General features: G+C 39.6%; 1 protein-coding gene across 1 annotated transcript in view; it reads right to left on the bottom strand.

Annotated features, from left to right (window-relative positions):
- Positions 1-7,784, bottom strand: part of nox5 (NADPH oxidase, EF-hand calcium binding domain 5) — a 35,421-nt gene extending 27,637 nt beyond the window's left edge. Inside the window, exons 1-4 of the mRNA XM_018092492.2 lie at positions 6,200-7,784; positions 5,703-5,789; positions 613-736; positions 299-449 (exon numbers count right to left, since the gene is read on the bottom strand). Coding sequence (XP_017947981.2) covers positions 299-449; positions 613-736; positions 5,703-5,713 — 286 coding nt within the window. The 5' untranslated portion in view covers positions 5,714-5,789; positions 6,200-7,784. The remainder of the gene's footprint in view (positions 1-298; positions 450-612; positions 737-5,702; positions 5,790-6,199) is intronic.
- Between the last annotated feature and the right edge of the window lie 6,565 nt (positions 7,785-14,349).

Below are 14,349 nucleotides of genomic sequence, written 5' to 3'. Positions count from 1 at the left end.
TAGTGCAGCTAAAAAGGTATTTAAGCAAGATAAAATACTTTTATCTTTTAGAGATGAGTTTAGACTCCAGTGTATCATGCCAAAGCATCTAGTGTAGGTCTGGACTGGCAGGTCTGGTTTGTGTCAAATGCCAGAGCTGCTGCTGTAAGATGCCACAGACAGTCACTATTTATTGGGCTGGTGGGGGGCGGTTTGGGCCTCTGGGTACTTAAAATGCCAGGGCCTAATTTGAATTCCACTCCGAGTCTGTCCTAGATCCTGTTGGTGGACACAAGCACCAAATCTGTTCTAGAATTACCGTCAACATCATAAACTTGAAAGAGGAACCGGAGTTTGTCAGTTTCATTCCCATGTATCAGGAGGTTTAGAGCCTTCAGCAGTTCATCCAGACTGATTGAGCCACTGCCATCAGAATCAAACAGGGCAAAGAATCGCTCTGCAAAAAAGGACTAAAAAGCACAGATAGGATCAGTGAGAAAACTGCTCAGTGGCAGAGGAGCATCTGGAATAGAAGTGTAACATTTATAGAAAGTATTTTTTGTGCCCTACTGGAAGAATATAATAGTGGCCAGTGTTTTACTAAAAAAACAGTAGGATAACCTGCAAACCTGCCTCTTTGACTTTAAGTGCTGTCTTGAATTCCTCCAGGTCAATCTCTTTGTCGTCCCCAGCAATGTTCTCAAACTGCTTGGTCACCCATTCCAACCACTTGGAGTCATCTTCTGTGGACATGGTTCTAAAAAGGACAATAAAGCACATTCCTTGCTCAGATATAGAATTTTAAAGCTTTGATCTTACATCCTTACTAGTATCTCAAGGTGTCACATATGCAATCAGCTGTAGAGAGTGTGTATAGGAATGGTAAGATATAGAATCAAGCACAGATAGGCATTCTAGAAGAGACTGAAGATTGAGATCTGTGACATGGGACTACAGCATGACTTGAACAGTGCTACTGACTATGGAGGCATTGATATAGCACAAGGGGACTGGGGGGTAATGTAGGTATCCTGCTGAGCACATAATGAACTAACCATTTAAAGGAACAGTAACACCAAAAAAGGCAAGAAGGCTTAAAAAACGTAACTTAACCGCTGGCATGCTGCTCTGGGTTACCAATAAAGGCTTTGCAAGGTTTCCTGTCATGGGAATTAAAGTTTATAATGCATTAAAAAACCCACATATTTCTGTATACGACACTCTAAAAAGATATGATGTTTCTAAAATTGTATTTGTACAATCCAGCTTAGTGTCTTTTAGAGAAGAAGAAGGAGCTGCAACTGGTACATACACTGTATATGTGCTAACTGGGTGCCTATAGTTTCTTCTAAGAACTTGTCTATACACTTCCACCTCTATTCTGCTTATTTTGTCTGGCCATATTGCGCCATCTAGTGGTTATTTTGGCCATTTAGTAAGAACTGACCAATACATGTTTTCTTATCCCTGTTCTATTGTCAAGTTTGCACATTCCTATTATATTACTACAGGTATAGGCATGTTTTCATTCTAGTAATATATTTCTTGTGTGTCTATCCTAGCCATCATGACTAGCTTATGGGTGGCATATATATCACTGTCATTGCTACAGTCACCAGGGCCATCAGTTAAAGGATAACCATACCATGTCTATACATTGGCATTATGTTTCATTTATTTCTCCATAACCATCAAATAGCAATAAAAGTCCATACGTTTTTGCATAACATAGGTTCTGTAGCTACACATAGTATATGGCCCTTTCACTGAATTATTGTTTGGGTGGCCTTACCCAAGGCCTTCCATCCTACAGGGCCCCTATTCAACTACTCAGGCTCCACAAATGCAGATCTGTTGTTATGGGTACATGGCTGCAGCTATGCCTTGTTGCTCCTGGCACACCTTCCTTGTGCTGGGTCAATTACATGCAATGAAGGTGCACCCAAGAGAATGCTTAGATTTAATCCTTTAGCTGGGCCTGGCTCTTCCGTGCTCTGTACCACACAAACCCCCATATGTAATAAAAGGCAATACGTTTACCTAGTAGCAGTAACCTATAGCAACCAGTATGATGTTTGCTTTTAAACAGGAGACCAATAAATTCTACTGATTGGTTGCTATGGGTTAATGCTCCTGGGCAAGCCATAACCCCAAAAGGGTTGTTCCTGAAAATATAGGTACAAAGAATGGGGGCCGGGTGTATGGTGGCCATGTTTTTACTTTACACCTCCATCCCTTGAACGTAACACTGTTTTGACAGTGTGTTTCATGCAGATACTTGTATCATGTGGTTCTCCCACGGCTGAGAAGATAAGTATGGCCCCTGCAAACTCTGCATATTCAATAGAAAATACAAAGCAGAATATTGCTTAACATCTGTGTGTGCAAGTGAGCATGACGGTGCCAAGATTCTCACTCAGAGGCACAAGAAACTTGGCCCTGGTCCTTTAACCAGGGTTTTTTTGGATCCAAGTGGCGCCCTGAGCTGGCCTAGGGGATGCCGCCCCCACTCGCCCCTCCATACTTAGGTTCCTGGCCGCATCGCTAGTACAGAGAGCTCAATAGTGTTCTCTGAATTAGAAGAGCAGACATTCTGATTTAAAAACAACTTGGCAGCTTATGGCAGCAGCGCCCCTGCCCTTAACCCATAGTAACAAATCAGATATTTGCTTTCATTGATCTGACTACACAGTAACTAGTAGGGATGCACCCTTTCCAGGATTCCGTTTGGGATTTAGCTAAATCCTGCAGGATTTGCATTTGGTTCTAAAGTGTTCTAATGCGTTTATGGGGCGTTTCCTCTGCTCCAATCTGCTTTATGGTGTGTCTGCACCCAGAGACACTGCCTCGGCCTAGGTGCAGACACAAAAAGTGTGAAAATGCTTACTCGTGTTTTGGTGCCAAAATCCACTCCACCTGGCTGATTTAGCAAAGTGTGACATTAGAGCAGAAAAATCCACCCACTTCTTTTCATTCCTATGGGATTTTCAGAAGCCTATTTATCAATGGGTGAAAGTTAGAGTTCACCATTTGATGTATAAGCTTCTAAAAATCCCATGGGAATGAATAGAAAGTGGGTGAATTTTTCTGCTCTTACCTCTAATTTCACACTTTGCTAAATCTACCCCCATGTGCCTGCAGTCAGGCTGACGCAATGTCTCTGAGTACAGACACATTATAAAGCAGATTGGAGCAGAGGGGCAGTTTCTCAGTCTGTGCTTATATTCAGGCCCAGAAAATGCCAGTGCCATTAACCTTAACCATATCCCAACTCTTAAAGGGATGCAAAGATTGAGAAAACTGAATGTGCCATTTTTTTTTAATTCATTAATAAATAATGCAATTCCCCCCTCATTGGAATATACAAATTGGAGCTTTGTATACAAACACAAACCCTGAATCATCAGTTAACCAAACAGTTTCCTGAGGGATACCATTTCTTCTATGAGATGATAAAAGTGGTTCCAGAGGCAACTGAATCATGGGGTGAACTTTATTTGTCACTCATAACAATAACAATTTCTTTTGCCTGTGAGAGTGAGAGAGGTGAGTATTAAGCAGTACACTCCCTAGAATGATATAATTGTAAGTCATGTCAAGAGCCTTTCTCTCTATGAGCCGCTGTGTTATTTAGTAGCAGCTCTTTGTGCTAGCTTGCTCTGTTCCCATTTTGTCCAGCAGGGGGGGATAAGCGGGATTACAAATGCTGCTGCGGGAATGGGAGCATGTAATGCTGACAGCTGTTCTCCAGAATGAGGTCACCCCGTGACTTACTGAGCACATTGCCAAGGGCTATCTATGTGTGTATTCTAAAGCTCCCATTCCAGCCATATCGGTTTTCATTATTTCCATGCCAGCTGCACTTAGAAGGAGTTAAACGCTGTGCAGACTGTTGCCGTGCCTCACGTTCCTAACACGTTCAACATCAATTGTACCTCATTTCAGATTGTTCCTAATTATTTGTTTTTTTTATAATTAAATTTAAACGCTTTGATGAAACTTGAATTGAGATGATAAAGAATGAGAGATAAGAAGTGGAGGAGAGTGACAGTGAGTGTTCTCCTTCAGGCAGGTCAAGGTCATGCCTATATACTTATAGGGAAGGGGATAAAGGAGAGAAATGAATCCATTTAATTTGACTATTCCATTAAGGTCCAGCATAAGGAAAAGCAACCTGGGTTAGATAGGATTATGTTACCATGGTGCACTTCTTAACAATTTCTAATCCTTTCTCTACAGTTAGTGGGGGGGCATAGTAATAGTATTCTTAAAAACCTTTGCCCCTGTTAAAAGCTAAATATGTCAAATATGAACATGTAATTTACAAATGTAACTAGAGTTCTGCTCAGTCGGGCAAATGCTGTTTCTAGCCTGCCTTAATAATTTGCTGTTTCTCTTCAGTGTGTGATAATCCTGATTTTTCCCTAAAGTTCTGGAACAGTAGGAATATCCAGACCTCCATAGTGGCCGTTGGAGTACAGCTGTAATCATCTAAAAGCAGTCGGTGGCAGACTGAGGATGGGGGGGGATTGTGGCCCTTTAGCTAATAAAGGCTTGACATAAACATAGAGGATGGAACTTAAGAAACCCAATGTGAATGGAGCAGAAAATTACTGCTAATACTCTATGTTATATTTCATTAATGTCATGCACCGAGATATATCGCAGAGTATTTTTACACAACAGGTGTCTAACTGCCAGCATGTCTCTGTGGCCTCTCTGGGCTTCACTCTACCTTGGGCCCTAAGCACCGGAGTCTCTATAGTCTGTTCTATGTCACCTGGGAAACTACCACATGCTTCTTGTTGAAGCACAAACCACTTGAACTAGCTACCCTGTCTATCCCGTGCCTATCTATGACAGTATTAATCTGTTGCTTACTAAAGCTTTTTCTTGTGGGTCACTATTCTCAAATGCCACTAAAGAGATACTGTCATGATTTTTATGGGGTACTTTTTATTTCTAAATTACACTGTTTACATAGCAAATAATTCACTTCACCATTTAAAATTGTATTCTTGAACCAACAAATGTATTTTTTAGCTGTAATATTAGTGTGTAGGTGCCATCTCAGTGTATTGTGCCTGAGTCTAAGCTTTCAGAAGGAGTCAGAGCTACACATTACAACTGCTTTCAGGCAACCTATTGTTTCTCCTACTCCCATGTAACTGGAGGAGTCCCAAGCCGGACTTGGATTTCTTGGGGGATGTCCATAACAACCGTTGGCCAACAGGGACAAATCCCTGCTACAGGGTACAGGTGATACTACAGTGGACCCTACAGACCAAATACACATGCAATTAAAATATCCATTTACCAATGCTAAAAGGTCAAAAACATGATGGTGAAGAAGATAAGAGAGACCTGGAAATATCTCTAGACTATAATAAATATTGTTAAACTGTGCTATTATTGTTTCTTTTTGTTGTAAAAATATCCAAACTTAGCAATTAAAGATAAACCAATGCCATTCGACAAAATATTACCCACAAATTTCTATGTTTAATATTACAAAAGACTCATATTTACTGCAGTATTTTAGCAACAGGTTCTGCCCAAGGAAAGGAACATTATACAAATCAATTCCTAATGCTGCAAATAATATACAGGGCTATATAACATTTCCTGGTGAGCAAAATAAATGTCCTGCTGGGGCTGATAGGAAATACTAAGTGAATCAGTTGGTAAATCTAAACATCTAGCATTCTAAGATTTTCCATTACCGTTTGGCCATTCTTTTAGTGGAGTCTTTTAGGAAGATTTATCTCGTGTGGCAGTTCCCGCATGGATCGTTGAGCCAATAAATATTCCTGAACATGTATAGAAAGTGCATTAGATCCCTATTTAATAAAAGAGTACCCAGTAATAAAGATTAAGTGGCACATGTTAATAACCACAGGAATAGGAGGTCCCTGCTCCATAGACAAACACTCATATTATTTTAAGCCATTTTGGTCGATTAAGCCTGTGAAATTAATCCTAACAAACATATTAATAACATCATATAATGTCTGTGTTGACCATTCATTTCTATCATCTAACTGTAACAGTTCAGTCAGTTTTAATATAATTTCTATATAATAATAAGTTCTAAAAATTCTCTATACAAGGGAAATTTAAACTTTTCCCCAGAATATTGTTGATCATTGTTTTAATCTTTCATAATGGAGAGCAAATACAGCAGCATTATGGATTGGGGATAAAATAAAGCACAACTTACCTGTGAGAGAGAAATTCAGTCTGCCACACAGTGATGTCTTCTTAGAGTGCACTTGGCTTTAAGGCAATGCTGTGAGAGATGTTCTGTATAAGAGAGGCTCAATTGGGCAGTGAATACACCAGATGCATTCTGTATTGAGCCTTTCAATAACCCAATGACAGCTGGAGATAGCACATTTTCCCTCTCACCAACCTCTATTCTTTTTGTACATATAATTAGTGCCACAACTTGATGATATGAATGCCCCCACATTTTTATAATATGGCTATTGGGGATTGGAATAGTCACCCAGGATACAATAAGTATGCTAGATTTTCCCAAGTATGAATACACTGTCTCCAATACCAAGTCAAATGGTTTCCCAGCAAAGCCACGTTCTAACAGATATTAGGAAGAATAAAGAAAAACAAAAATGTGCTCACATACTTGGAAAGCAAGGTGAGACATTAGAACATTTCTTAGTTGAAATGGCCTCAGACCTAACAGTCTTTTGGCTCGACTGTGATGACAGTAAAATGACATGTATTCTCTGTCCATCCCAGAGATTTATAGTTTCAGGGTTCCATGACAAAGATTAAGCTTTGGATGCTGGTTGGTTATCAGTCACATCAGTAGGAGCCACTGTAATGTTAGTTACGTTCATTCTAGTATCCAGTCAGCTGACAGCCTAAATGATTGCTAACAGCTTCAGCTGAAGAGAGCTTCACTTCTACAATGCATTTTCAATGTTGAATTGACAGATAATATTTTTAAACCTGCCCGATCAACAAACCAATTAAATATTCATGGTACATAGATATTGGTTAGGATTGCCTAACTAACTCACACTGAAAATCATATAAAACATTTCTTTGCACAATTGTATCCATATGTCTAGCTTTAATCCGCACCATGAATTGATGAAATGTGACAATATCAAGACCAGTCTTGAAATACTTCAGAATCCCCAGCTCTATCAGTTGGACTCTATCAGTAATACTTGAAATAAAAAGAACAAAGCCAACTCACATCTCACCAGATTTCATAGCAGTATCAAAAGAAAAACAAAAAACACAGCCTCAAGTGCAATGTTGTAGGTGTCCCCCGGCATTAGCTTTTGCTTACAGAGCTTTAATAACATACTAGAATGTAGTGAGGAGGAAAGTTTTGAAAAGTAAACATGCTTCTTCACTCCAACAAGCAAGTTGGTATGGACTCAAGAGTTGTGCTTTTCTATGCACAGGCATTCATTATTCCCATGCAGTCTGGTCTCCAGTGAATCCAGAAAGACCATATTCCTCTATTTCTCAATTTTAGAGCGATAGGGGACGTGTAGTGTGTAAACGTTCATCCAGCATTCAGTCCAGTTGTTGTTTATAACAGTAAGTATATTTAACAAACTTGTGAAGATCAGCAAGGTCATTCGGGAGCACAACTTAGCAAAGCATAGGGGGAGATGGGAAATGCAATAACAGAACTTGTTTTTGAAATCATTTCATATTGGCAGGGTCCAGGGAAAGAAAAAGCAAACTGCTGAAACTGATGGGTTGACCAGGGGGTATTGGTTGCTCAGGGATGCACTAACTCAGTGTTTTTCAACCTTTTTTGGGCAAAGGCACACTTGTTTCATGAAAAAAATCACGAGGCACACCACCATTAGAAAATGTTAAAAAATTTAACTCTGTGCCTATATTGACTATATATAAAGTAATTCTCTTGAATAGGAATCAAATAAACACAAAGAAAGTATTTTATAATTACTTTATTATATTATATATATATATATATACACACAAAAATTTTATATTATATATTATTATTAATTGTTTTCTTACATGTCAGGCTGTCTTGGGGTGCGGCATCCAGGGGTGTCCCGGGATTGTCCTCCGGTGGGGAGTAGGGCGGCTGTGCATGGGCCTGGCCCCTGGTGGATCTGGTCTGTCGGGGCAGGGCCTGGGCAGTTGCTCCCCCCGGTCGGGTTGTGCCAGGGCAGGATAGTGCTGCCTCTCTTCTCTGGTTGCTCCGCCCTCCTGGATCCTATGCCGGATGACGTCACAGGCAGTGACGATTTCCGGGCATCAGAGAGCCAGGAAGTGGAAGGTGTCCCAGAGGGGACCGGGGAGTCTTGTCTGCACCTACGGCACACCAGGCAACATCTCGCGGCACACTGCCGCGGAACAGCGGTTGAAAAACGCTGCACTAACTGATAATCAGTATTACTATAAATTAATGTCGTTTCCAATAAAATTATGGAGGTCACCAACTTTGCTGACCTTTGTTTTTTAGATCAGAAAGAAGCAAGTTGGCAGAAATTGATGTAGCTAAGAAGGGGAGGCATGGTCCATTGCAAGGTAGGGGGTTCTTTTTTGGAATCCAGTAACCTCTAGTTATGCCACTGACATAATAACTAGTGTGTGCATACTGTCTTCCATATTCTAATGTTCTCAGACTGTCGGAATGAGAAATGTATTAATGTGCCGACATGCCCCTTGTCCCAACAGGATTTTGAAGCCTGAGAGCCACTTACATAGGTCGATAAGCAGCGACTCAAACCATCAGCCTTTGTATGGTCACCATAAGTTTGAGGCTGCAGCCTTCCTGCAACGCCTGGGGTAGTGCAATCATTTGCTACATTTACATATACAAAATAAATTTAAAGCATATTTTAATTTAAAAAAAGAATTACATCAATTTATGTGTCATATCCATGCCCATGTGAAAGCTGGATGTACACAGCAGTCAGGTTGTTTTGCCCCACTGCATTTTTAGCTGAAGAGACTTTGCTGAAAAGGTGCAGTTGCTTCAGACAACAGCTTCCTATTCAGGATGCTTTCCTTGAAGTGTCAGAACAGCTGATATTCTGCACTAAACACCTGGCTGTGACATGATCTTATCACAGATTATTACTAAAGGGAAAAGTTGCAAGTGCAGCTATCTGGCGAGCATCTGCGGCTGACAGGTAAAAGGCACTTATTGTGGAAAACTGCAGACCCAACTGTTACCATGTGACACCTTAGACTAAGCTAAAGAAAGTGTAGTCTTTGAAACTTATTTGCCATCAAACTAGTATAATAATACATATATTTTTATAAAGGCTATATATTTGAATTTTTTAAACCTTCCCTGTGAAAAACACAAGGTTTAACCTGCACAAAAAAAAAGCCTTGATGATCACACAATTATTGACTGCAGAACTAAAAACATAAGCACTAAGCCACCCCTTACAATAATATTACACCTTTTAATTCTGGAAAACAAGGACAAAACTAAAAGTGTCTGGGCAATGGTATACTAGAGACCCTGATCTAAACACTGATCCAACTACCAGAAACTGCTGGCAGCTGCTTCCATAATAGAATATGGCTGGTACTTACCTGCAGAGGCTAAGGGATATCCAATTCACCAATTTATTAGACGCACTGGTTTGGCTCTATTCTATTGAGCACTGTCCTGCCATCCTTTGGCCCAGGGATCCTTTGTGGCTGCCCTGGGCCTTAGCCCACTGATACATACTTTGAAAATGCTGTTGCAGAGACTGAATGTGAAGACCATCCTACAGTCCCACTATGTTACAGTTTTAAAGGCTCATGGCCTATGAGAAAGCAAACATGGGCATTTTTGAGAACATATTTGTCTGAAGAGAATTTAAGTTTTAAGGTTAATGCCACATGCAGCGTTTTTAATAACTCATTTTAGCCATTTAACATTCATATTGAAATGCACTGAACTGGCCAATTGGCAAAAACATGTATTTTCAATGGGCATAAAAAGAATGCATGATTTATTTGCCATTGGCTGAAGAACACCATTAACTTTCCATAAGTATTGACTGTGATGTAAATGCAATGGTAGCAACCACACACGGCTGAAATACGCTGCATTTTCAAGATGGCAGCTGCATGTCTCACGAGAATGTGTCACTGCGGCATTACATGGCACATGAGGTTACATGACATTTCTGATATTCTCTGATGTACTAACAAGTGTATTCAGCTCACAGTTGCCTGCAGGAGGAAACTTTGTGCCACTTCAAAAAACCAAAGCAATGCGAAGGCCTTTCAACCAGCAAAGGCATTTTGGAGCGGTTAGTTGCCCGCGATAGCAGAGATTTATCACAGGTAACTAACGCTCCGTGGGACATCAGCCTTATGCTGACCAGGATACCCAGCATTCCATTTACTAGAACTAATGACTGCTAAAACTGTAGATGTGGCCAAGATCATGCTGTTTTTTTCTAGCTAAATAGATGAGTTGCAAGAAGGAATGTATCCTGTTGCCTCTAACCTGCTAAGCAGATTGGTAAAAAAACAATTATTAACCACTTCTTCCTTATTTGGGTGTAAATATTTGTCATGTTCAACCTCACTAATACCCGGTGCTCCTCAAAGTTAGTTTATCTACAGAAGCCCAGATAAAATCAGCATGTATAAAGCCGGTGGACAGAGGGAAGGACAACCTGAGATGAACTTGTGCAGTAAAGGAACATTATTTCCAACCTAATCCTGTGAAGATTTCATTCAACCAATTAAAGTGTTGGGAAGTATAACATACAGCTCCATAAATTTCAGTCATTCACTGTCAGTACAAAACCTAATTGGTGTGAATAGGGCAATCAGGTAGTGCAGAAATGATGACAGCAACTGTCCTTGCTTAAAATATTGATTCCAGTTCCAGAATTGGTAATTAGAACTGAAACCAATGTGTGGGACACACTAAAAGCTATCTGAAAGCTCATCATTCATTCTAGTCATAATGATTGTGCCTAAACAAATCAGCATTGCAAAGAGAAAGTGAATGGCTCAATTAGATCGATATGAGCATACAGGAAGGCTAACATAGTGCTACACAAGGCTATATAAATGTACAGTACATTAATAGAGCAGATGAGGGAACAATCAAGAAATAATCCTAAATATACACATTTACAATGAATAGTGCCAATCCAGGAGGCCATTTCTAGAATGGAAGAATCTCTCTGTATATTTGGATATCATCTGCATGTGATATTTAAAGCCAAATGAATGAATGAAATCTACCAGAGAGCACACAGTGAGAACAATAAAGGGCTGACAACAGAAACCTAAGGTACCCTCAACCATGAGCTGAACTGGGGAAGAACATTTATTAGCATATGAGACAGAGAAGAATCAGTTAGAAAGGTAAGAAGAGACCCGGGGATACAGCTTTACTGTAGACACCAAAGAAAAGAAGATTTTGCATTCAAAAGGAAAGCCAGCACCGAAGGCAAATGATAAATTCAGGAGTATGAGAACAGAAGAATCCTTTGGTTTTGGTGATCTGGAGATATTAAATTTAGTAATGTAGTTTAAAAAATGCAATATTTTAAAAACTACAGGATTAAATGAACCTTTAAATATATACAGAGTATCTCCACTCTGGTCTTACATTTGAGGGTCAGTATAACCCCTTATTCAACATGACTTCTATGAATAAAAGATGCTTTTTGCCTATTGTTTTTAAGGGCACAGATAAAATCCACTTCAACAGACTTCTGCCTCTGTAAGCTACTACAAGCAATTTCAACAAAGAGAGGAATGGAAGGGGCAGTAACCACACGATATATGCGCGGGGGTGGCCGCAAGTAAAAGGAACGTGACGCAAGGGGGGAGGGTTGGAGGTTGTCTGCGTTTGTAGGAGTTTGTGACTGGGGTGCGAATCCTCTCATTTGTCTCGCCAAACAAGATTTTTATATGTATGTCCATCTTATTACGGGGAGGTAGTAAATGTAAAAACAAAACAATGATTTGATTGGTAAGTATAGGTTGTGCATGCTGGGTTTACTTGGATGGGTTGAACTTGACGGACTCTTTTTTCAACTATATAACTATGATTTACAAATAATCAAATGTTGATTTTTTTAATTAAAAGAATAAATTTTTCAGTCTAGGCTTTGCTCACTTTGAAATCAGGTGTATATGGATGTATACCTCTCCTTCTGCCTTTCCGGTACTGATACTTTTACAATTCTTGCCATAGTAATTGCTACTATTTATTGCACAATAGAGTTGGTAATTAAGAAACGAAAAAAATAATGATCTTCATAACAGCGTATATACTACAATATGTAATTAAATGGAGAGAGCCCAGGTGATAGTAACACTCTCAGTGGCATTAGGGACAATAAAAATAACCTGTAGGGTAGGACTCGGGAGACTTTATGTGAAAGAGGATTGTGATGAGTTATGTAGTTGATTTGGCTTTGCATAATGTACTGTCGTTGCATAATTGCAGATCAAATTCAAGAATGTTGGGGTTACCTCCTAAAATGGTGTTATTGGTGTAGAGGAAAAGCAAAAAATGTCTTTGTGACACCAGTATAATGGGAACATAGACTTTTGCAACACAAAACTATACCTCTGGTGTCTTTCATGGACAGAACATTTTCCATTCAACTGAAAGGCATTTGTATTGATACTGCCCCCCTGTGCAATTGTGATCAGGCTCCTGTGTGCATTAGCCTAAAGGTGGACAGTTTTATGTGATTACATCTGACACCACTTAAAATGAAGGATAAGGCAAATTTGTGTATTTATATGGCTCCTAATGGACAATAGAAGACCACACATAATGGCTCTAAATGGACAACAGAACGACTGTTCTGCTTCTGTGCCAGAAGTTTCCTTCAGTGATCAATATGGCCTGAGTTCTGGTTCTTGGAGAAAAGGGGCGCTACCAAATGTAATAGATTATTCTGGTTTAAAGAGCCAGTAACACCAAAAATAAAATTTTGGGGTAAGAACTTAATCATGGTAATGTCAGATAGGGAAAGCTGCACATTGCTTTTGCAGTTTGTCAGGCCAAAATGCCTGAAATCACCCTCCATTTACCTGTTGCATATTTTGCACCCAAAATTGCCATAAAGTGGAAGATTAACAGAGTAGGGTTTGGAAGTGCTTAGTTTCTGTGCAGAGGTGGAAGCTGCTGAAGAGATTGGTTTGTGCTTAATGGATGGAGAAGCAAGGTAAGCGAAGAATAAATGATGACATTTCTCTATCAGTGTAAATAGTTGGGGGATGAGAGTTAGTTAGCTTTCAGCCAGGACTTTATTTTTAAATCTTCTCAAACCCTTCTGCCTGGCATTGCCGAATGGATTTGAGGAAAAGCAGAAGTCATTCCTCTATTCCAACAAATGAATACTGCTACTGCCTGGAAACAATTATGGCCAAAGTGGGGAAGTTATCGCGAAACGTTTTCATAAGTTTTCAATTATGATCATAAGTATGGGTGACTGCCAAGACAAGAGAAAAAAAATTGAAGACATCATGAGCTGCCAGACCACTTTCAGTGTCGCTTGGTGTAGATACTACAAAGGTTTGGAACCATTTTACAGGGATACCATATTTCCAGAAGATAACGCATAAGTGTGTGTCATTATTTGTCTTCTTTATATCTCCAGCATTTTCTGCACCACTTTCCGTAGATCGTTCATCTTTTTTATCTGCTAAACAGTGATCAGTAATACTCTTAGTATAATTTTGATCCAGAACCTGGCTTGATTGTTCTTTTTCAGGGTTTTTGTTTTCAACCCACAATTTAAAATTGCTACCCAGCACTCGGGTATAACTGCACCCACCAAGCAGAGGAGGTAAAAACTTATATTTGGCGCAACTGCATGCAAACTAAGTGCCTACAGGCACAACTATAAAATGTATCCCTGTCCTTAATGCCCGGTTAAAGCAGACTTACAATTCATATTTTTTCATGTGCAAATCTTGTTTCAGTGACCATTTGTTCCTTGTTAATGGCTGATAATTCCAGTGCCATATGATGAACATGATCATTCATAAAAAAACTGTATCTAATGGCATTTATCAATGCCTCTAAATGACCAAGTGAACCACACAACAATTCAGCTGGCATGTGCTCGTTAATGATTAAGATTGTAAGCTCTTGCAAGCAGGGCCCTCTGACCCTATTGTTACTCTATATACCCTTGTTTGTTAAACTTTTGAAGATCCAGGTTTGTTTAAATTTATTGTGAAGCGCTGTGTAATTTGCTGGCACTATATAAATAAATAAATAACGATAATAACAGGTTGGAGAATCATATATGAATGAAGATGTGTCAAGGTATATGCTTTTCCATTCACAGTGGCCCAAAACTGATGTCGTCTTTCCATCAAACTTCAATGCCAAATGCTAGACTGGAT

This window comes from Xenopus tropicalis, chromosome 3 (assembly GCF_000004195.4).
Source record: "Xenopus tropicalis strain Nigerian chromosome 3, UCB_Xtro_10.0, whole genome shotgun sequence".
Lineage (NCBI taxonomy): Eukaryota > Metazoa > Chordata > Amphibia > Anura > Pipidae > Xenopus > Xenopus tropicalis.
This window is presented reverse-complemented; position numbering and strand designations above follow the sequence as displayed.